We start from the raw sequence: 14,612 nt of genomic DNA on the forward strand, positions 1-14,612 counted from the left end.
CTGTTTCAGTGACTTTTCACCATCTTTTTTTAAGAGAAAGAGAGTGTGTGGGAGCACGAGGGAGAGAGAGACTTCTAAGCAGGCTTCACGCCCAGAGCAGAGCCAGTTGGAGCTGGTCGAAGCCTGTGGGGCCCGATCTCACAACCCTGAGATTGTGACCTGAGCCGAAATGAAGAGTCGGATGCTTAACTGACTGAGCCACTTAGGCGCCCCTCAACATTCTTTTACCAATTTAACACAATCAGTCTTGCCTTGAAAAAAATTGCAAGTTTATATAAACCCAGACACTCAAAATCCAAGCTAGCCCTAAGTGGTTTTGTTGTGAATTTGTGATCATAATATTAAAATTCATTCTTTTCAGCCACCTCTTCACCCTTACCCACCTACCAGTCTCTTCTCCTTAGAAGAGAGCAGTGAATTATCTTCTGAATATTTGACCACTAGAGACGTATTTGCTGTGCACGCCCCTATTCCTGCACATTCAAAGATTGGGTAAAATCCACTGAACTCCCTCTCCATGCACAAACTAAAATCCAAAGCAAAAAAAAATTTTTTTGGTAAAATTTTGATTATGCATTTCATAACGATGTGCACAAAAATGCCCCTTTGTCATAATTCAGTCTTGGGATATTTACTGATTATCAGATAGTTCTTATTTCAACTGGGGACATGTTCTCAGGAAATAATCCACTAGCAGGATTAGCCGGCAGTGCAATACCAGGGTATAAAAGAGTGATTGCCTGCTATGGTGGGTTACGTGCCTGTGCTTTGGAGGGAGCCGAGCAGACCTGAGTGTGAATCCTGGATTTACCCCTGGGTAACTAAATAATGCTGCTGTAGATCCTAGTTCAGGGGGTTGTTATGAGCATAAAATAATATGGTTAAAGCACTTACCATCTGGTGAACATTCCGTGTGTGTTAGCTACTATCATACTATTATTCTTATCCACAGAATCTTTTTTCAGGTTCTCTGGACACAGGCACACACATACCCAAACGAGCAGACAAAAAGCAATATACCTGTAATAGTATATTGACTGTATGTTTTATAATAACCAATATCAAAGTTATATTTTATTGAAGAATTGTTGTCTCAGATTCAGATATGAAAATATTTACAGATGTCTTGGATTTGCTTCAAGATCTGAAAAGAGATGGGTCAGGTAGGGAGTGAAGGTATACACAAACGAAATTGGGCATGCATTGACAGTCGCTTATGGTTTGCGATCACCACGGAAGTTCTTATAGCCTCTGTACATTTGTATAGATTTGAAATTTTCCATGATAAAAAAATTTTTCAGATACATTAAAAATAGTTACTAAATAGCCTCTTAGAGTCATTCTTGTTCAGGGAGCCAGCTCTCAACTCACCTTCCTTTATTTCTTTTGGAAGAGTCACTGATTCCAGTGATCTAAGCAGAAAGACTCATGTCATTCTGTGTTATGACTCTCGGAATAGCTCACGGTGGAAACAAAATAAATAGAATTTCTGAATTTCCTTTGTCCTCAACCAGTTGGGATGCTTCTCTGAAACCACTGTGGGCATTTAAAGTAACCCCGATTACCCAGCAACAACAATGTATAAAATAACTCTTTCTACCTTTCTGTGTTTATAGGACAAAAGCTATAGCTATGAAATACTGGTGCTCAGTGAGCTAATGAATGATGAGCCCGTAATTGTGTATTTGGCATTTTGGGATCTGAGCCTCTGCCCTGTATGAACTTGTAATCTTCATTGTGTAGCCTTGTTAAGTTTGGCTGTTGAGTTACATGTTGGCATTGAAGGCTGAGGAGCTACTCCAAAGCCAAAAACTGACCTCTGCCTATTTGGAAGTCAGAAGTCATAGGGTGACTTTTTTGCTTTTGCTTTTTAAAAAATTTTTTTAAAGTAAAAATAATGATTACCCTTAGAATGGAAGCTGACTGTGGCCATGAATGGATCTTTAACCTTTGGATCTATTTGATTAACCCCGTCAATGTTTTACTCTTTCATCTGGCTGCAAGCCCAAGCAAAAGTATTATGATTGGGTCCATAACTGCCTTTCCGAAAGTAGTTTCCCTTCTCCAGCTTCACCAAAGAGAAGAATTTGAACTTGTATTTCAGGATTCTTCTTTTCCCTCTGGAATCCATCTCAAAGGGGAAAAGCACATCCCTTTTTATAAGTTTAATTACTTTGGAACAAGGATCCCAATGAAGTTTATGAAGCTTCCTTTCTTCCCCTAAAAAAAAGACAGGCTCTGAGTTGGCTAGGGCAGCCCACTCTTGTCTGTCTGAAATGCTTCTGTTTATCTCTCTGGTCAGCACCTTCTGCCAGGCCCAAGCTAGAGTGAGGGAGGAGGAAGCCTTAGCTCCACCTAAGGGGAAGACAGGTACACAGAGCCTTCCAGAATACAGTGCAGGACACACCATTATAGAGGCACGAACTGGCTACTCTAGGGGCAACGTTGACTCTCCGGGGATATCAGGACAGAACTTAGAAGGTGTGAGATGCTTGGACCTAAGGGCAGAACTGATAGCCTGGGATTATATTATGCTCTTAATTGAACCCCCTTGGGATCCCAATTTGGGAGTTTTGTCTGTTGGATAGTACCTGGTATGAAACCGGCAATGGCATTCCCTCGGGCCTTATACAGTTCTGAAGAATACTGAAAATGAGTTTGAAATGTCAGAATTGAAGTGTGTAAACTGCCTCTGTGGCCTCAGGCTTCCTGTGACGGGAATGAGTCGCGCCCCATGTACTGCTCAGGTCTGTCTTCCGGCCAGTGAGGCTGTGTTCCAGACTTCTCGGTGCAGAGGGCATGGTGCTTGGGTGGCTTACAAAACTGATCGCAAGCACTCGTCTCTCCCGGAACAATTCATGCTACCCGTGACAGCAACTGAGTAATAACCCAATTAAACCGCTTACTTGGGATATTAGTCACAAACGCTTTTGAGCAATCGCAGGTCAGTTCTTGAGACCGTTGTAGGTTTCTGTTAGCACTTGTTTTCTGTTACCAGAGAAAATCCTTTACAAGTCCTTAGCAAGCTAACAACTTCGGGAAAATTCAGAGACCCAGTAACCTTGTTTGGCAACGTGAAGGAGCAGGCTCCGGGCGCAGGTCCACATGGGCCTGGCCGGCTGGGCTAGAACATGGTGCCTACAGAGGCCACCCCCAGGCTCACTGAGACCCCCCACGGTCTTGCTCTCTCCTGCGCCGGCAGGCTGTCCTCTCGAACCTTGGCCACCTCTGATGTGTGCCATCACGGAAAAGCCAGACAGCCAGGCGCTAACAGGGCCTGGGGTCTGCAACCATTCCTGGAAGAATGGCCGAGAAAGACCTCACTTCTGGCAGTGGCCTCCCTCCCGAGTACACGATCGCAGTCATCGCAGCCACCACCCTGCCTCTCGTGAGTCCTCCCACGCGGGGGTTGAATACGGCTTGCTCCTCTAGTGTAGGGGCTGCGGGGGAAGGAAACCGTCTCCCCAGATCACAGCCCCCGAAAGCAGTTGCTTGTTGGAAAGTGGGATTTTGTATGGAGAAGGGGAGCGAGGCCGGGTTTGGTTTAGGGTGGAAACCTTTTCCGGAGCAGGTGCTCAGAGCCCCAGCACACCTTCGCTTACACCGCTCACTCCCGGGGAGGCCGCGGCCCGGAGCGCCCGGGCGGAGGAGGCCCGCTCCGCGTTCCCAGCCAGGGAAGCTCCTCCGCTTCAACCTCGCTTATCGGGCATTCCTAGAAAACAGGACTTTGTTTCCGTTCCTGGGTGTCTCCGGTGACCGCTCTCTGTGCGACCTGTGTGGTCAGGCTGTAGCAGCTCGTCAGCTCGCAGTGCACGGCTTGGAAACTGGTCCCGCCAGCTCTGTCATCACCTACCTCCGCTGGGCTGGGGCGTGATCCCCGGCTGCACGGACACCAGTCTCTCCCTCGGGCCAAGCAGGCCAACAGAGCTTGGTTCCCAGAGCAGGGCTGGGAACGCGGAGCCGTGGGAGCCCCGCCACAGCCCACTGTGGGGGTGAAACTCCAGAACGACAGTCCAGTAGCGACTGGGAAGGCGCCCCCGTGAGGGGACACCATCGCGCCTCGGTTGTTCTGTGTGGTTCGCCTGTTCACATGGGACCATCATCTAGGAACCATGAGGCAAATTTTGAGAGTTGATATAAGTTTTTTCCAAGATAACCCAAAGAAGTCTGTTACCTTTGAAGTGTAGGCGGGAAGCTTGCTTGGGAGGGTCTCATCACCCACCCCACGAGCCAGCCTCTCCGGGTCTGGGGCCTGGCTGTCCTCCACAGGCTGCTCTCTCTCTCTCTCTCAGAGATCTCAAACTGGACAACGTACTGTTGGACCACGAGGGCCACTGCAAGCTGGCGGACTTCGGAATGTGCAAGGAGGGGATCTGTAACGGAGTCACCACGGCCACCTTCTGTGGCACGCCCGACTATATCGCTCCAGAGGTGAGTGCAGCTTGGGAAGCCCCGAGCGCTAATGTCACAGGCTGCTTTTGTGTCCTGAGCTCTGGGCGCGTGGAAAGCTGACACGTCCGCACTCCCTGAAGCCTCATTGGGTGAATGATGCCTGAAAACGTCCTTGGTTCCTATAAGTAACAGTTTGGGTTAAAATTTTTTTTTGTAAACCTTGCAATTGCTTTAGGCATTAGCCACAAACGAGGACAATGTGTGCTGTACTCAGAGCTATTGATTTTCCTTTTTGTCTCTACTCAGTGCTTTGATCCCAGCCCCATTTAGCAGAAGTAAAGTTCCTCAGTCTTTCCCATGCAAGTGAGCCCAACCCCCTCCTCCCTCTACAGGGACGCAGTGCCCAAACCCTTTCTGTTTTGGATCTGCACGTGCCATTACCTTGGCCGAAACAGGCCATAAATGTTTGATCACCTGGATGAAAAGTCTTCGGAGTTGAACCACAGAGAAAACAGACCGCTCTCTAGAGATGAAATGAAACCTATTTCCTAATCCATCATTTCCCCTAGTCCTTCAGGACACATTCGTTAATCAGCTGTTCTCACACTGCCCCCCTGCACAGATCCTCCAGGAAATGCTCTACGGACCTGCAGTCGATTGGTGGGCGATGGGCGTGCTGCTCTACGAGATGCTCTGTGGTCACGCACCCTTCGAGGCGGAGAATGAGGACGACCTCTTTGAGGCCATCCTGAACGATGAAGTGGTCTACCCTACATGGCTGCATGAAGATGCCACAGGGATCCTGAAATCTGTAAGTCTGGCTTAGGCTTCCAGCTTCCGGCCTACTGCCAACCAGCTGGCTGTGTGTCCTTTGTGTTCTTCCAGTACCTCGCACTGGTCAGCTCCCAGTGCTAACTGTAGTGTATGTTTTAATCTGCAGAATCGAAGAACCAGAGTTCTCTTGGAGTGTTTTCCTCTGTTATGCAATAGTTCTTTCTGGGCCAACTGTGAGCCATGGATAACGTTTGCCAAATATCAAGTATTTTTAGCACTCGTGGCCCTAGCATAGGTGCAGCGATGCACCCCCTTTATACAGTCGGGACACGCCGGGGGGTTGGGTCAGATGAATGCCATTCCTGGTTTGTTCGGGTATTGACGGTGTTTCTGGGATGAAGGGGTCTTTCCCTGCATGCTGGGCAAGGCCAGGAGAGGTTTTCCAAACTTCTGCCGATGCCTTTTGGGTCCCTATTATTCTGCTGAATAACAAGTGAGGTGCCAGGCCCAGGATTCAGGTGCAGTGAGGTTAATGTATCATGAGCAGTCTTTTTCGTGTGCATTTAAGGTACTATGCTGGAAGCCTTATTTTGAAGTCAGGAGGAAACATGGATTTGATGCCTTTTTGTTGAAAATTTAAAAAGCACATGTGATCTGTGTCATTCCTGTAACCACATTAGCTGAATTCACAAATCATGTATTATCACCTACTAGATGCACAGGGGAATGAAGAGGGATAAAAGGGCAATTCTTCAAGTAGGAAAAAATCAGAACAATCCATTCTCTGTCAGAGAGTTTCTATGGGATAAGAATTACTTTCCTCAAGTTATATCCTTTTCAGTGATTTGAGACAGAAAACTAAATTTGGGAAATATTGGCTGTCTTGTTGGGAGACTTATCTCTCTCTAGAAATCGCCAGTCACATAAGCAGTGCCGTTTCAAGAACATTTTGTATGCAGGTCACTGTGCGCTGGGGCTGCAGGCATGATTCTCCCTGAGAAATCTCCATGTCACTGAAAGTGAAATAATCATAGAAATCCTTCTTAGGCAAATATTGCCAAAGCGAATTGTAATTGGTAGCTTGATTCTCAAGGTTAGGTGCCAGGACTCTCCCAATATTGAGGAAACACTGATCTCTTATGGAAACAAAAGTGAAGTCACTTTGGACTCTACCAAATGTCTCCTATCTAGCATGTTTTCACAAGAACAACTGATTTGTATCGTTGGTAGAAGTTTAAGACCGAGGAAACGACGACTGTGGCTTTTATAATTTCATGAACAAAGGATGGAGGAGGGCTTGACTCTGTGGATTTGTGCCCTGAAGTGTCTTAACTTCTGGAAAGGAACTGTACTCACCTGGGTTGGCCCCCGCCAACTTTGATGACCTAAGCTACTTGAACACAACCTTATCATGCTGCAGAATCAGGCTTACTTTGCATTATTACTTTTCCAGGACCGTGGTCCAGAATCTGGCTCTTCAGATGTGCTAACCCCCTGTGGCCAACAACCACCACCATCATTTTCATGGTTTTTCATGGCGCACATCTTTAATTCAATTACTGTAGCTCATTTAGCATTTTTAATATTTAAAAGAAAGACCTCAAAGTTGATAATTCAAATGAAAATACTAGTTCAAACTATAAAGAAATGTGCATTGCTGGCTTGGTATGTGAATGTCATATGTTTACTACCATGAAAGGTAGGAAATAAATCAGTCTGTGCCTCAAGAAACTTTAATGTTCTCTGTGTAGGGTTAACAATCCAGATCATCATTTTTCTGATAAATATCTCCTACCTGTTGTCTGAATCCAGTGGAAATCTTGAGATCACCTTATCATTTGAGTTGAACATCACTCACACGTGCTTCTCTTTTTTTTCTTCAAAATTCTAGAAGTCCTTAACTTTAGTATTTCAGAATCCTTTTGAGAGAGTTTTTCTCAACTAAATCTGGGACCAGGATCTTACCCCCCCACCTCCACCTAATCCCTATAAAACCTAGAATTGGTACTAAGCAAGATTCAGAACCATATGGAATTATTAGGCTGGTTTCTTCTTAAGCAGATAAGTCCAATTACTTTAAACTATATCTCTGATATATATAAAAATATTTTTTGGTAACTAGAATATGTGTTATCCAGTAATATCCTCCCTCCACAGTCTTTGTTCTAAGAGAAAACAGAGCCTCTGGTGCCCAAAGAGAATCTAATCTTCATTGAGACTGAATTGCTCCCTCTCCTTGCAGATTTGCTCCTGGGAAGCTGTGAACCTCTTCACTTCCCTTTATTTTTCTTTCAGACACCAGTTGCTCGGCTGGATTGAGACAGCACTTGAGATTGTGATATGTCATTGACCTTGCAGTGACTTTCCTAAGTGGCGCTCTGTGTTCTTGGTGGGGTGTCTCCCCGTAGGAAGGAGTGTGGGCTTCGCTTGGTGACAGGCTTACCTCCCAGCTCTATTCTGTTTTGGCTCAGGGACCTGGGTGAGCTGCCGCACCTCTCTGGATCTCAGTGTCCTTGCTTACAAAATCAAGGTAATAAAATCCACGTCATAAGATTATTGTCCAGAACACCATAAGGATTCTATTTCTTCTTCCTTCAAGGAGCGTCCCTATGTCTCCTATCTAGCATGTTTTCACAAGAACAAAGTGATTTTCTGAAAAACACTTAAATGGTATCAGATAAAATTACTAAAAAGCATTCACCCAGAGGATTTCTGGGACAGTTTTGTACATTTCAGCCTCTATGCCTAAAAATAAAAAGCTTAAGTGCCATAGCAGAGGAAATTCAGCTATTCTTTTGCAGAGGGCTAAGACATTTAAATGGAAGTGTGATCAAGGAAAAGAAAGAAAACAGTTAAGAACACTCAGGACTCAAGGAGAAACCTGAGGAAGAAAGGCTTCATCCGGGGGCACCTGGGTGGCTGAGTCCTTAAGCGTCTGCCTTCGGCTCAGGGCGTGATCCCAGCATTCTGGGATCGAGCCCCGCATCAGGCTCCTTCACTGGGAGCCTGCTTCTTCCTCTCCCACTCCCCCTGCTTGTGTTCCCTCTCTCGCTGTCTGTCTGTCTGTCAAATAAATAAATAAATCTTAAAAAAAAAAAAAGAAAGGCTTCATCCGGGTCTGGTGGTGAGGAAATTGCCCCCAACAGCAGAGCTGTCCAAGGGCAAATCTCAGCTCTTTCACTTGCTGGCTGTGTTCCCTTGTACACATAGTGTAATTTTGCCATGCCTCAGTTTCCTTATCTGTACAACTGGGGCATGAGATATTGTGTGGGGGATACTTGGAACAGTGTTCGGCAGAGAGGATGCTCAGGAGGTGGCCACTGCCGTCATCCATGACAACTGGGTGCATGAGATGATTTTTAGACTCTCTGCCCTTTTCTTTGAAAAATGATTACTTTGTTTATTAGGAAGAAGGTTTAAGGTATCAAGTCACGCTTATAAACCTTTAGGACTGCATTCTGGCTTTAATTGCAACTTGATTTAACTAGACCAATATAGTTTTTTATTGCTGTAAGAAACTGGGGATTGTCCATTCCAATCCCCTCATTTTATAGCTATGGAAACTGAGTCCAGAGAAATTATGACTCACCAAAGGCCATTCAGCATAGTAGTTTAAACAAACAAATTAGAACCCTTGTGCATTTTTTCATGGGAATGTAAAATGGTGCAGTCACTGTGGAAAACAGTATGGCAGGCAGTTTCTCGAAACATTAAACATAAAATTACCACATCGTTTAGCAATTCTATTTCTGGATGTATCACCAGAAGAATTGAAAGCAGGGACTTGAACAGATATTTGTACACCAGTCTTCAAGGCAGCATTATTCACAATATCTGAAAGGTGGAAACAATGCAGTGTTCATTGACAGATAATGGATAAACAAAATGTGGCCTATGCATCATACAGTGGATGATTATTCAGCCTTAAAAAGGAAGGAGATTTTGATATGTGTTACAATATGGATGAACTCTGAAGGCATGCCTAATGAAAAAAGCCAAACCCCAAAGGACAAATGTATGATTGCACGTTTATGAAGTAGCTAGAATGACCTAGGAAGTCAAACTTATAGAGACAAAAAGCAGAATTGTGCTTGCCAGGGACTAGGGGAGAGGGTGTAGGGAATTAGTGTTTAAAGGTATGGAGTTGCAGTTTTGAAGGCTGGAAAAGGGGCTGGGGATGGATGGTCGTGATGGTTACACAACAGTGTGACTACTTAATGCTACTGTGCTAGACACTTAAAAATGGTTAAGGTGAATGTCATATTCTGTATACTATGCCACAGTTTAAAAAAAATAGAAAAAAAACCCCCCAAAACTCTGGGATCAGAATCCAGATATTCTTAACTCCTGGCCGGGGTTCTGAGCTAGACAACATCTGGCCATTCCCCATGTTTCTTCTGCTTCCCATTAATAAGAACATGGACACAGACATGACTAGGGTAGGGGCTGAAGAATAAAAGGAGGTTGGAGGATGGGGCTTAGGGCCCACCAAGGTTCAAGGAGTGACCACGGAAGTGGATATTCAGTGGGGAGGTTAGGAAGGAAGGACTTCAGGTTATATAAACATCTAAATCTGAAACATGGCTACTGGTTTTACTTGTGGCGAAATAGGCCAGTGGTTTTACAGTGTGATCTACACAGAAACTGATGCAGTAACTTTTGAGCAGTACTAGCTAAGTAGGAACAAATAGTCCTCGGCCAGATAACTGAGGGCTTGGGGGAGCTAGCTGTGTTAGAAGTTATGTAAGCTGAGACATCATTAAGGACTGTCAACAAGTCTTCATTTTGTTGTGCAATTCCAGTTCAAGATAAAGGGCATTGCTTTCTTTAAAAATACAGACTCCAAGCTCTTTTCCAGGATTTTGTGACCCCCCCCCCCCCGCCATGGTTCTGGGAGCTTGGTGACTTCAAGAGTTCCTGATGTTGAATGTTGCCTCCATTGGATGGTGTCCTACATGGTCCTAAAAATTGCCAGGAGGTCCTGCATGCTAAGTTTTGAATTATAATTACTTGTCATCACCTTTCATTTCACAGAGCTTGGTGACTATTAAAAACACACACACAGAATTGCCAAAATAGAAAATCTTTAAAAAGCTCTTTGTCTGAATCCCTGGCTGATAGATGAAGCTGAGACCCAGAGAGGTGACGCAACCTCACGTGGTAGCGTGGAAGGAGCACACACTAGTCTGAGAGTCAGGGGACCTCCTTCCACTCCTGCCAATGCTCTTCAGTCTCCCTCTGCAAAGCAGGGATGAGGACACCAACAGTACCCACTTCAAATGAGGGCATACACATGAAAGCATTTGCGAAGTTGCAATGTAGGAGTAAGTTATTAGTATTGTTGGGTTATGAGTAGTAATTTCATAACATACTGAAAGTGTCATTGTCATCATCCTCTCCTTGAACAAGGTCCACCAACATCATCAAGATTATTAAGTGCTAAATTGTACGTGAGGCTGGGTTCCATTTTTATTCCAGAGAGAACTATATTGTGTTTTTCTAGGAGCTTTCTAGCTAAACCAAAGACACGTATGTGGGATGTAAATAGCCAAATAGATACTGATCTACCTACTCATTTAACAGGCATGAATCCAGGGATATATGCATAGCAGCCATGGCTCTGCTAGGCTCAGTTACTAGCAAGGGGCCGGGAGTGCAGAGAGGACCATGTCAGACATCATCTTTGCCTTCAAGGAATTTAAGTCCAGCTGGGATGGGGAAGAAAACAGATAAGAAAAAAGAAATTATACAAATAACTATCGTTACCTTACAATTGATGTTAAATAAAAATAACATTATCGTTAAACTACAATTTGGTTTTTAAAAAAGGCTAAGGTGTTTTGAGAAGATATGACAGGTAGACCAAACCTAATCTAGGTCATCAAGCAGGGCCATCCTGAGGAAATGACATTTCAGCTGAATCCAAAGGCTGAAGACAAGTTAGGTTCAAGAAGTACAGAAAGAGCTTGAGAAAGAGTCCATTTGAGTAACTCTGGCAGTGTGGCTAGGCTATAAGGAGCCAAGGTGTAGGGCCACAGGGGATAGAGGAGTTGAGGCTGAGCATGAAGGACACTGGAGGCCATGTGAAGGAGTGCCAAGATGAGCCACTGAAGGACTTCAAGCAAGTATGAGGGACAAAATGTTTTTTCGTGTTTAAGTGATCATTCTGAATATTTATAAAGAGATATTGTCGATCAGAAGCATTTGCAGATAAAATATCTAGGATTTTTTTTTTCCAGAATAATCCAAGGGTGGCAAAAGAGGAGCAGATGAAACAAGTTTGGGCATGTTTCACAAGTATCAAGGCTGAATGATGTTTACATACTTGTGTATATTTGAAAATTCCCAAAATAGTAATTTTTTTTTGAGAGAGAGGGAAAGAGAAGGAGAGCTGGGTTGGGAAGGAAGTGGGGGGTAGAGGGAGAGAGCAAATCTCAAGCAGGCTCCATGCCCAGTGCAGAGCCCAATACAGGGCTTGATCTCATGACCCTGAGATGATGATCTGAGCTGAAATCAAGAGTTGGACACTCAAACAACTGAGCCACTCAGGTGCCCCTATAGCAAATTTTTAAAATAACATATGAATCCATTTTATACAAATTTAAAGTGTGTGTGTGTATATGTGTATATATGTATACGCACACATTACAGACTGTGTAGAAAAACTGAACCCAGCCTTCATTTAATTTAACAAAATGGTTTAACAACACAAACACAGAAAAAGAAGAAATAATGCGAGCCACATACCAGCTATCTGGCTGATCCAGCTACATCTTTGATCTTTTTCCCCCCAGTTTAGTTTTGAATTTATTATGAAATGTTTCGGTAACAGTGGATCTGGATCCAACTATATCTTTTGACTGCTGGTAAGAGTCTCAATGTCCTGGGCTGAGAGTCTACACCACCCTGGTCATTTTTATGCTAAGAGATAAAATTTATCAGTGGTTTTAGCATATTCATTCTTCAACATCCATAAACAGTCTTCGTACCTTCCCAAGAAGTATTACCCAACCCCAGTTGAGTAACTAAGTGTACCCCAAAGAAGGATTTTTAAACAAACAACAGGGAAGAAGAGAGCTGTCACTGGTGAGCTCTGCCCTGAGCTGCTCCCCTGCTGCCCTGTGGGATCCTTTCCTGTGGGCTGAGTCCGCCCTTTCCCACCAAGGCAGCAAGGGCCAAGATCTCCAAGCCAGCCTTTCACATCCGCTCTCTGCGCCACTCTCAGCCTGGTGGGCCATCCCTACTTGGCTTCTGAGATTTCCTGATGCTCTTTTCTTTGGAACATAAGGTCAGCCCTGTTCCTGGAATTGGTGTCTGCTGGATATTTTGGTTGCCTTTTTTTTTTTCCTTCAAAACAAAATGCTTTCTGAATTCCTTCTTACCTTTTAAAATGGAAGGTATTATCTGTACGCACTGTTTGGATACCCATTTATGTAGCATGCTGTAGATTCATAGATGTTAAGAACCTTGTGGCTTCGTATGGTGTAATTCTGTCATTGAGTCCCCTGAAGTGGGGATGAGGGGGTGTTCTTGTCCCCTGTTCCACAGAAAATGAGTGGTTGGACAGAACAGGCACCGGTGTCTTACCCAACAGAACTCCCAGCCCTTTCCGTGACCACCTTTATCACACCCCCCAAGGTTGTGAACTTTTGAGTTCTTTGTGTGTGGATGTCCAAACATTTCATATAGAGGTGGAGAGAGGCAGAGGACCTGCTTGTGAGGACATTCCCCTGGGGCACAGAACTGTCGGGAAGAGGGGAGCTGGAATATACACAGTGGTTAGCCCAGGACTTCTACTTGGGAAAAAATTTCCAAATCATTAACAAGTAATCCTTACAACTAAAAATAACCATTGCATACACTCAAAAAAAACTGCAAAGGGAAGACTCTTTTTCTTGCTTGCCCTTTTGTCTCTCATTTCTCATCTTCCCTTTAAATGTGTATGTGAAATGCTCACATGTCCATGCTCTAAAAGCAAAACAATCCCACCCGTTTGCTCTCATAAGATGACAAAAACTGGCAACACCCACAGAAATTAACACAGAAAAGATATATGAAGACACACTTGTGTAAAGCCAATTCCGGATTTATGACTTTAAAGATTTTTAAATGTTTTTTCCCTTAGTTTTAGAATAATACACGCTTTCTACTGGCTGAGTTTCCTTAACTGGCACAAAGTGATCCCAAAATGCTAATAATCATAACACAGACAAAAATGTAGAGTTTTTGTGGTTGCACTGAGTTTTGCCTTCACATAGCTCCAGAGAGAGAGAGACTTGGGGAAGTCCTCACGAATCCACAGAGCTTCAGAAGGGCCTTTCTGTAAGGTGAATCTTCCTTTGTGCTAAATCATCTCCTGTGAGGGATCACGAGGCTGGGTGCTGACTCAGGTGAAGTCAGTGCCCTTTCTCTGAGCTCACACAGGTGGCCAGGCGAAATAAGCGCTGAAAGGAGTTTGGTGCATTCTCCTGAGTCACCTTTGTCAGTTCGGGAGGCATTGTAAACTTGGCATTAGAGGGAGCTTACAGAGTGCCTTTGTTCCTAGGCTTTATAGAAATTAAAGTGTGTGTGTACTTGTGTGGGTTTTATCTGTCCTCACACCTCTCGGATTTCATCATCTGTGCCTTGTCTGCAGGAATCCTGTTGGCCTCTGTGCACCAAGGGGAATCACAATGAATGCTGGGATCCTCTTTTAGCCGTGAGAGCAGCACTGAATTTGACCGCCTCCATTTCCCACTCCCCTCCTGGCAGAAGTCGAGAGGCCGAGGAACTGGAGGGAAAACTGGGACCAGATTAATGTAGAAGATCCAACTTTGGATCATTAGAACTGATTTCCAAACCCTGGTGGGGAAAATCCAAAAGAAGTTCGCTGAAAGATCCTTTAGCAAGAGAGGGCTAACATGCAGCCAGGCAGCCCTTTACTAGGACTGGAGTTCCCATATGAGGAAATGGAGCTGCTCCACAGGCCTCATCCTGAAACTGCTCGTGCTATTACACTTTTCAGAAATGAACCATTCCCTTACAGATAGATCAATGCTAGTGTTGGCAGAAGACAGAAAAACACTAGCACACTGATCTTCCCATAGACTTATTTGGCATTTTTTATCATATTTTATGAAAGTTACTGTTTTCAGCTTCCCTCCCCCTCATTTTATAAGTTTACTTAGGAATAGAGGTCTTAATGTTTTATTTGTGGCTGGCAGTGCGAAGGACTTTTTTTTTCTTTCTTTTTTTTAATGGAGTACTATTACCACTTACCCCTTTAATCTCCATATCTCAGCCAGGAGGATAAAGATATCAGAGGTTTTGTAAAATGAGTGTAGAAACCTTTTCTACGTGGTGATTTGCTAACCAAGATCTGTGGGTCAGAAGAGCTTTTTGTTTTAAGCTGGAAAAATTCTTGTAAATGGAACTAGTACACTTTGTCTTCTTTCCAACTACCAAAG

The 14,612-nt window shown here is 44.3% G+C and overlaps 1 protein-coding gene across 3 annotated transcripts in view; it reads left to right on the forward strand.

Moving 5' to 3' along the window:
- PRKCH (protein kinase C eta) overlaps window positions 1–14,612 on the forward strand; it is a 223,182-nt gene that overhangs the window by 191,806 nt on the left and 16,764 nt on the right. For 2 of the 3 annotated variants that reach the window (XM_019800114.2, XM_019800118.2), the window contains 3 exons: window positions 3,203–3,388; window positions 4,293–4,431; window positions 5,015–5,203. In XM_019800114.2, the coding sequence (XP_019655673.1) occupies window positions 3,203–3,388; window positions 4,293–4,431; window positions 5,015–5,203 (514 nt within the window). The remainder of the gene's footprint in view (window positions 1–3,202; window positions 3,389–4,292; window positions 4,432–5,014; window positions 5,204–14,612) is intronic. The other variant, XM_002913033.4, reaches the window with a different exon arrangement.

Source organism: Ailuropoda melanoleuca, chromosome 14 (assembly GCF_002007445.2).
Source record: "Ailuropoda melanoleuca isolate Jingjing chromosome 14, ASM200744v2, whole genome shotgun sequence".
NCBI classification, from domain to species: Eukaryota; Metazoa; Chordata; class Mammalia; order Carnivora; family Ursidae; genus Ailuropoda; species Ailuropoda melanoleuca.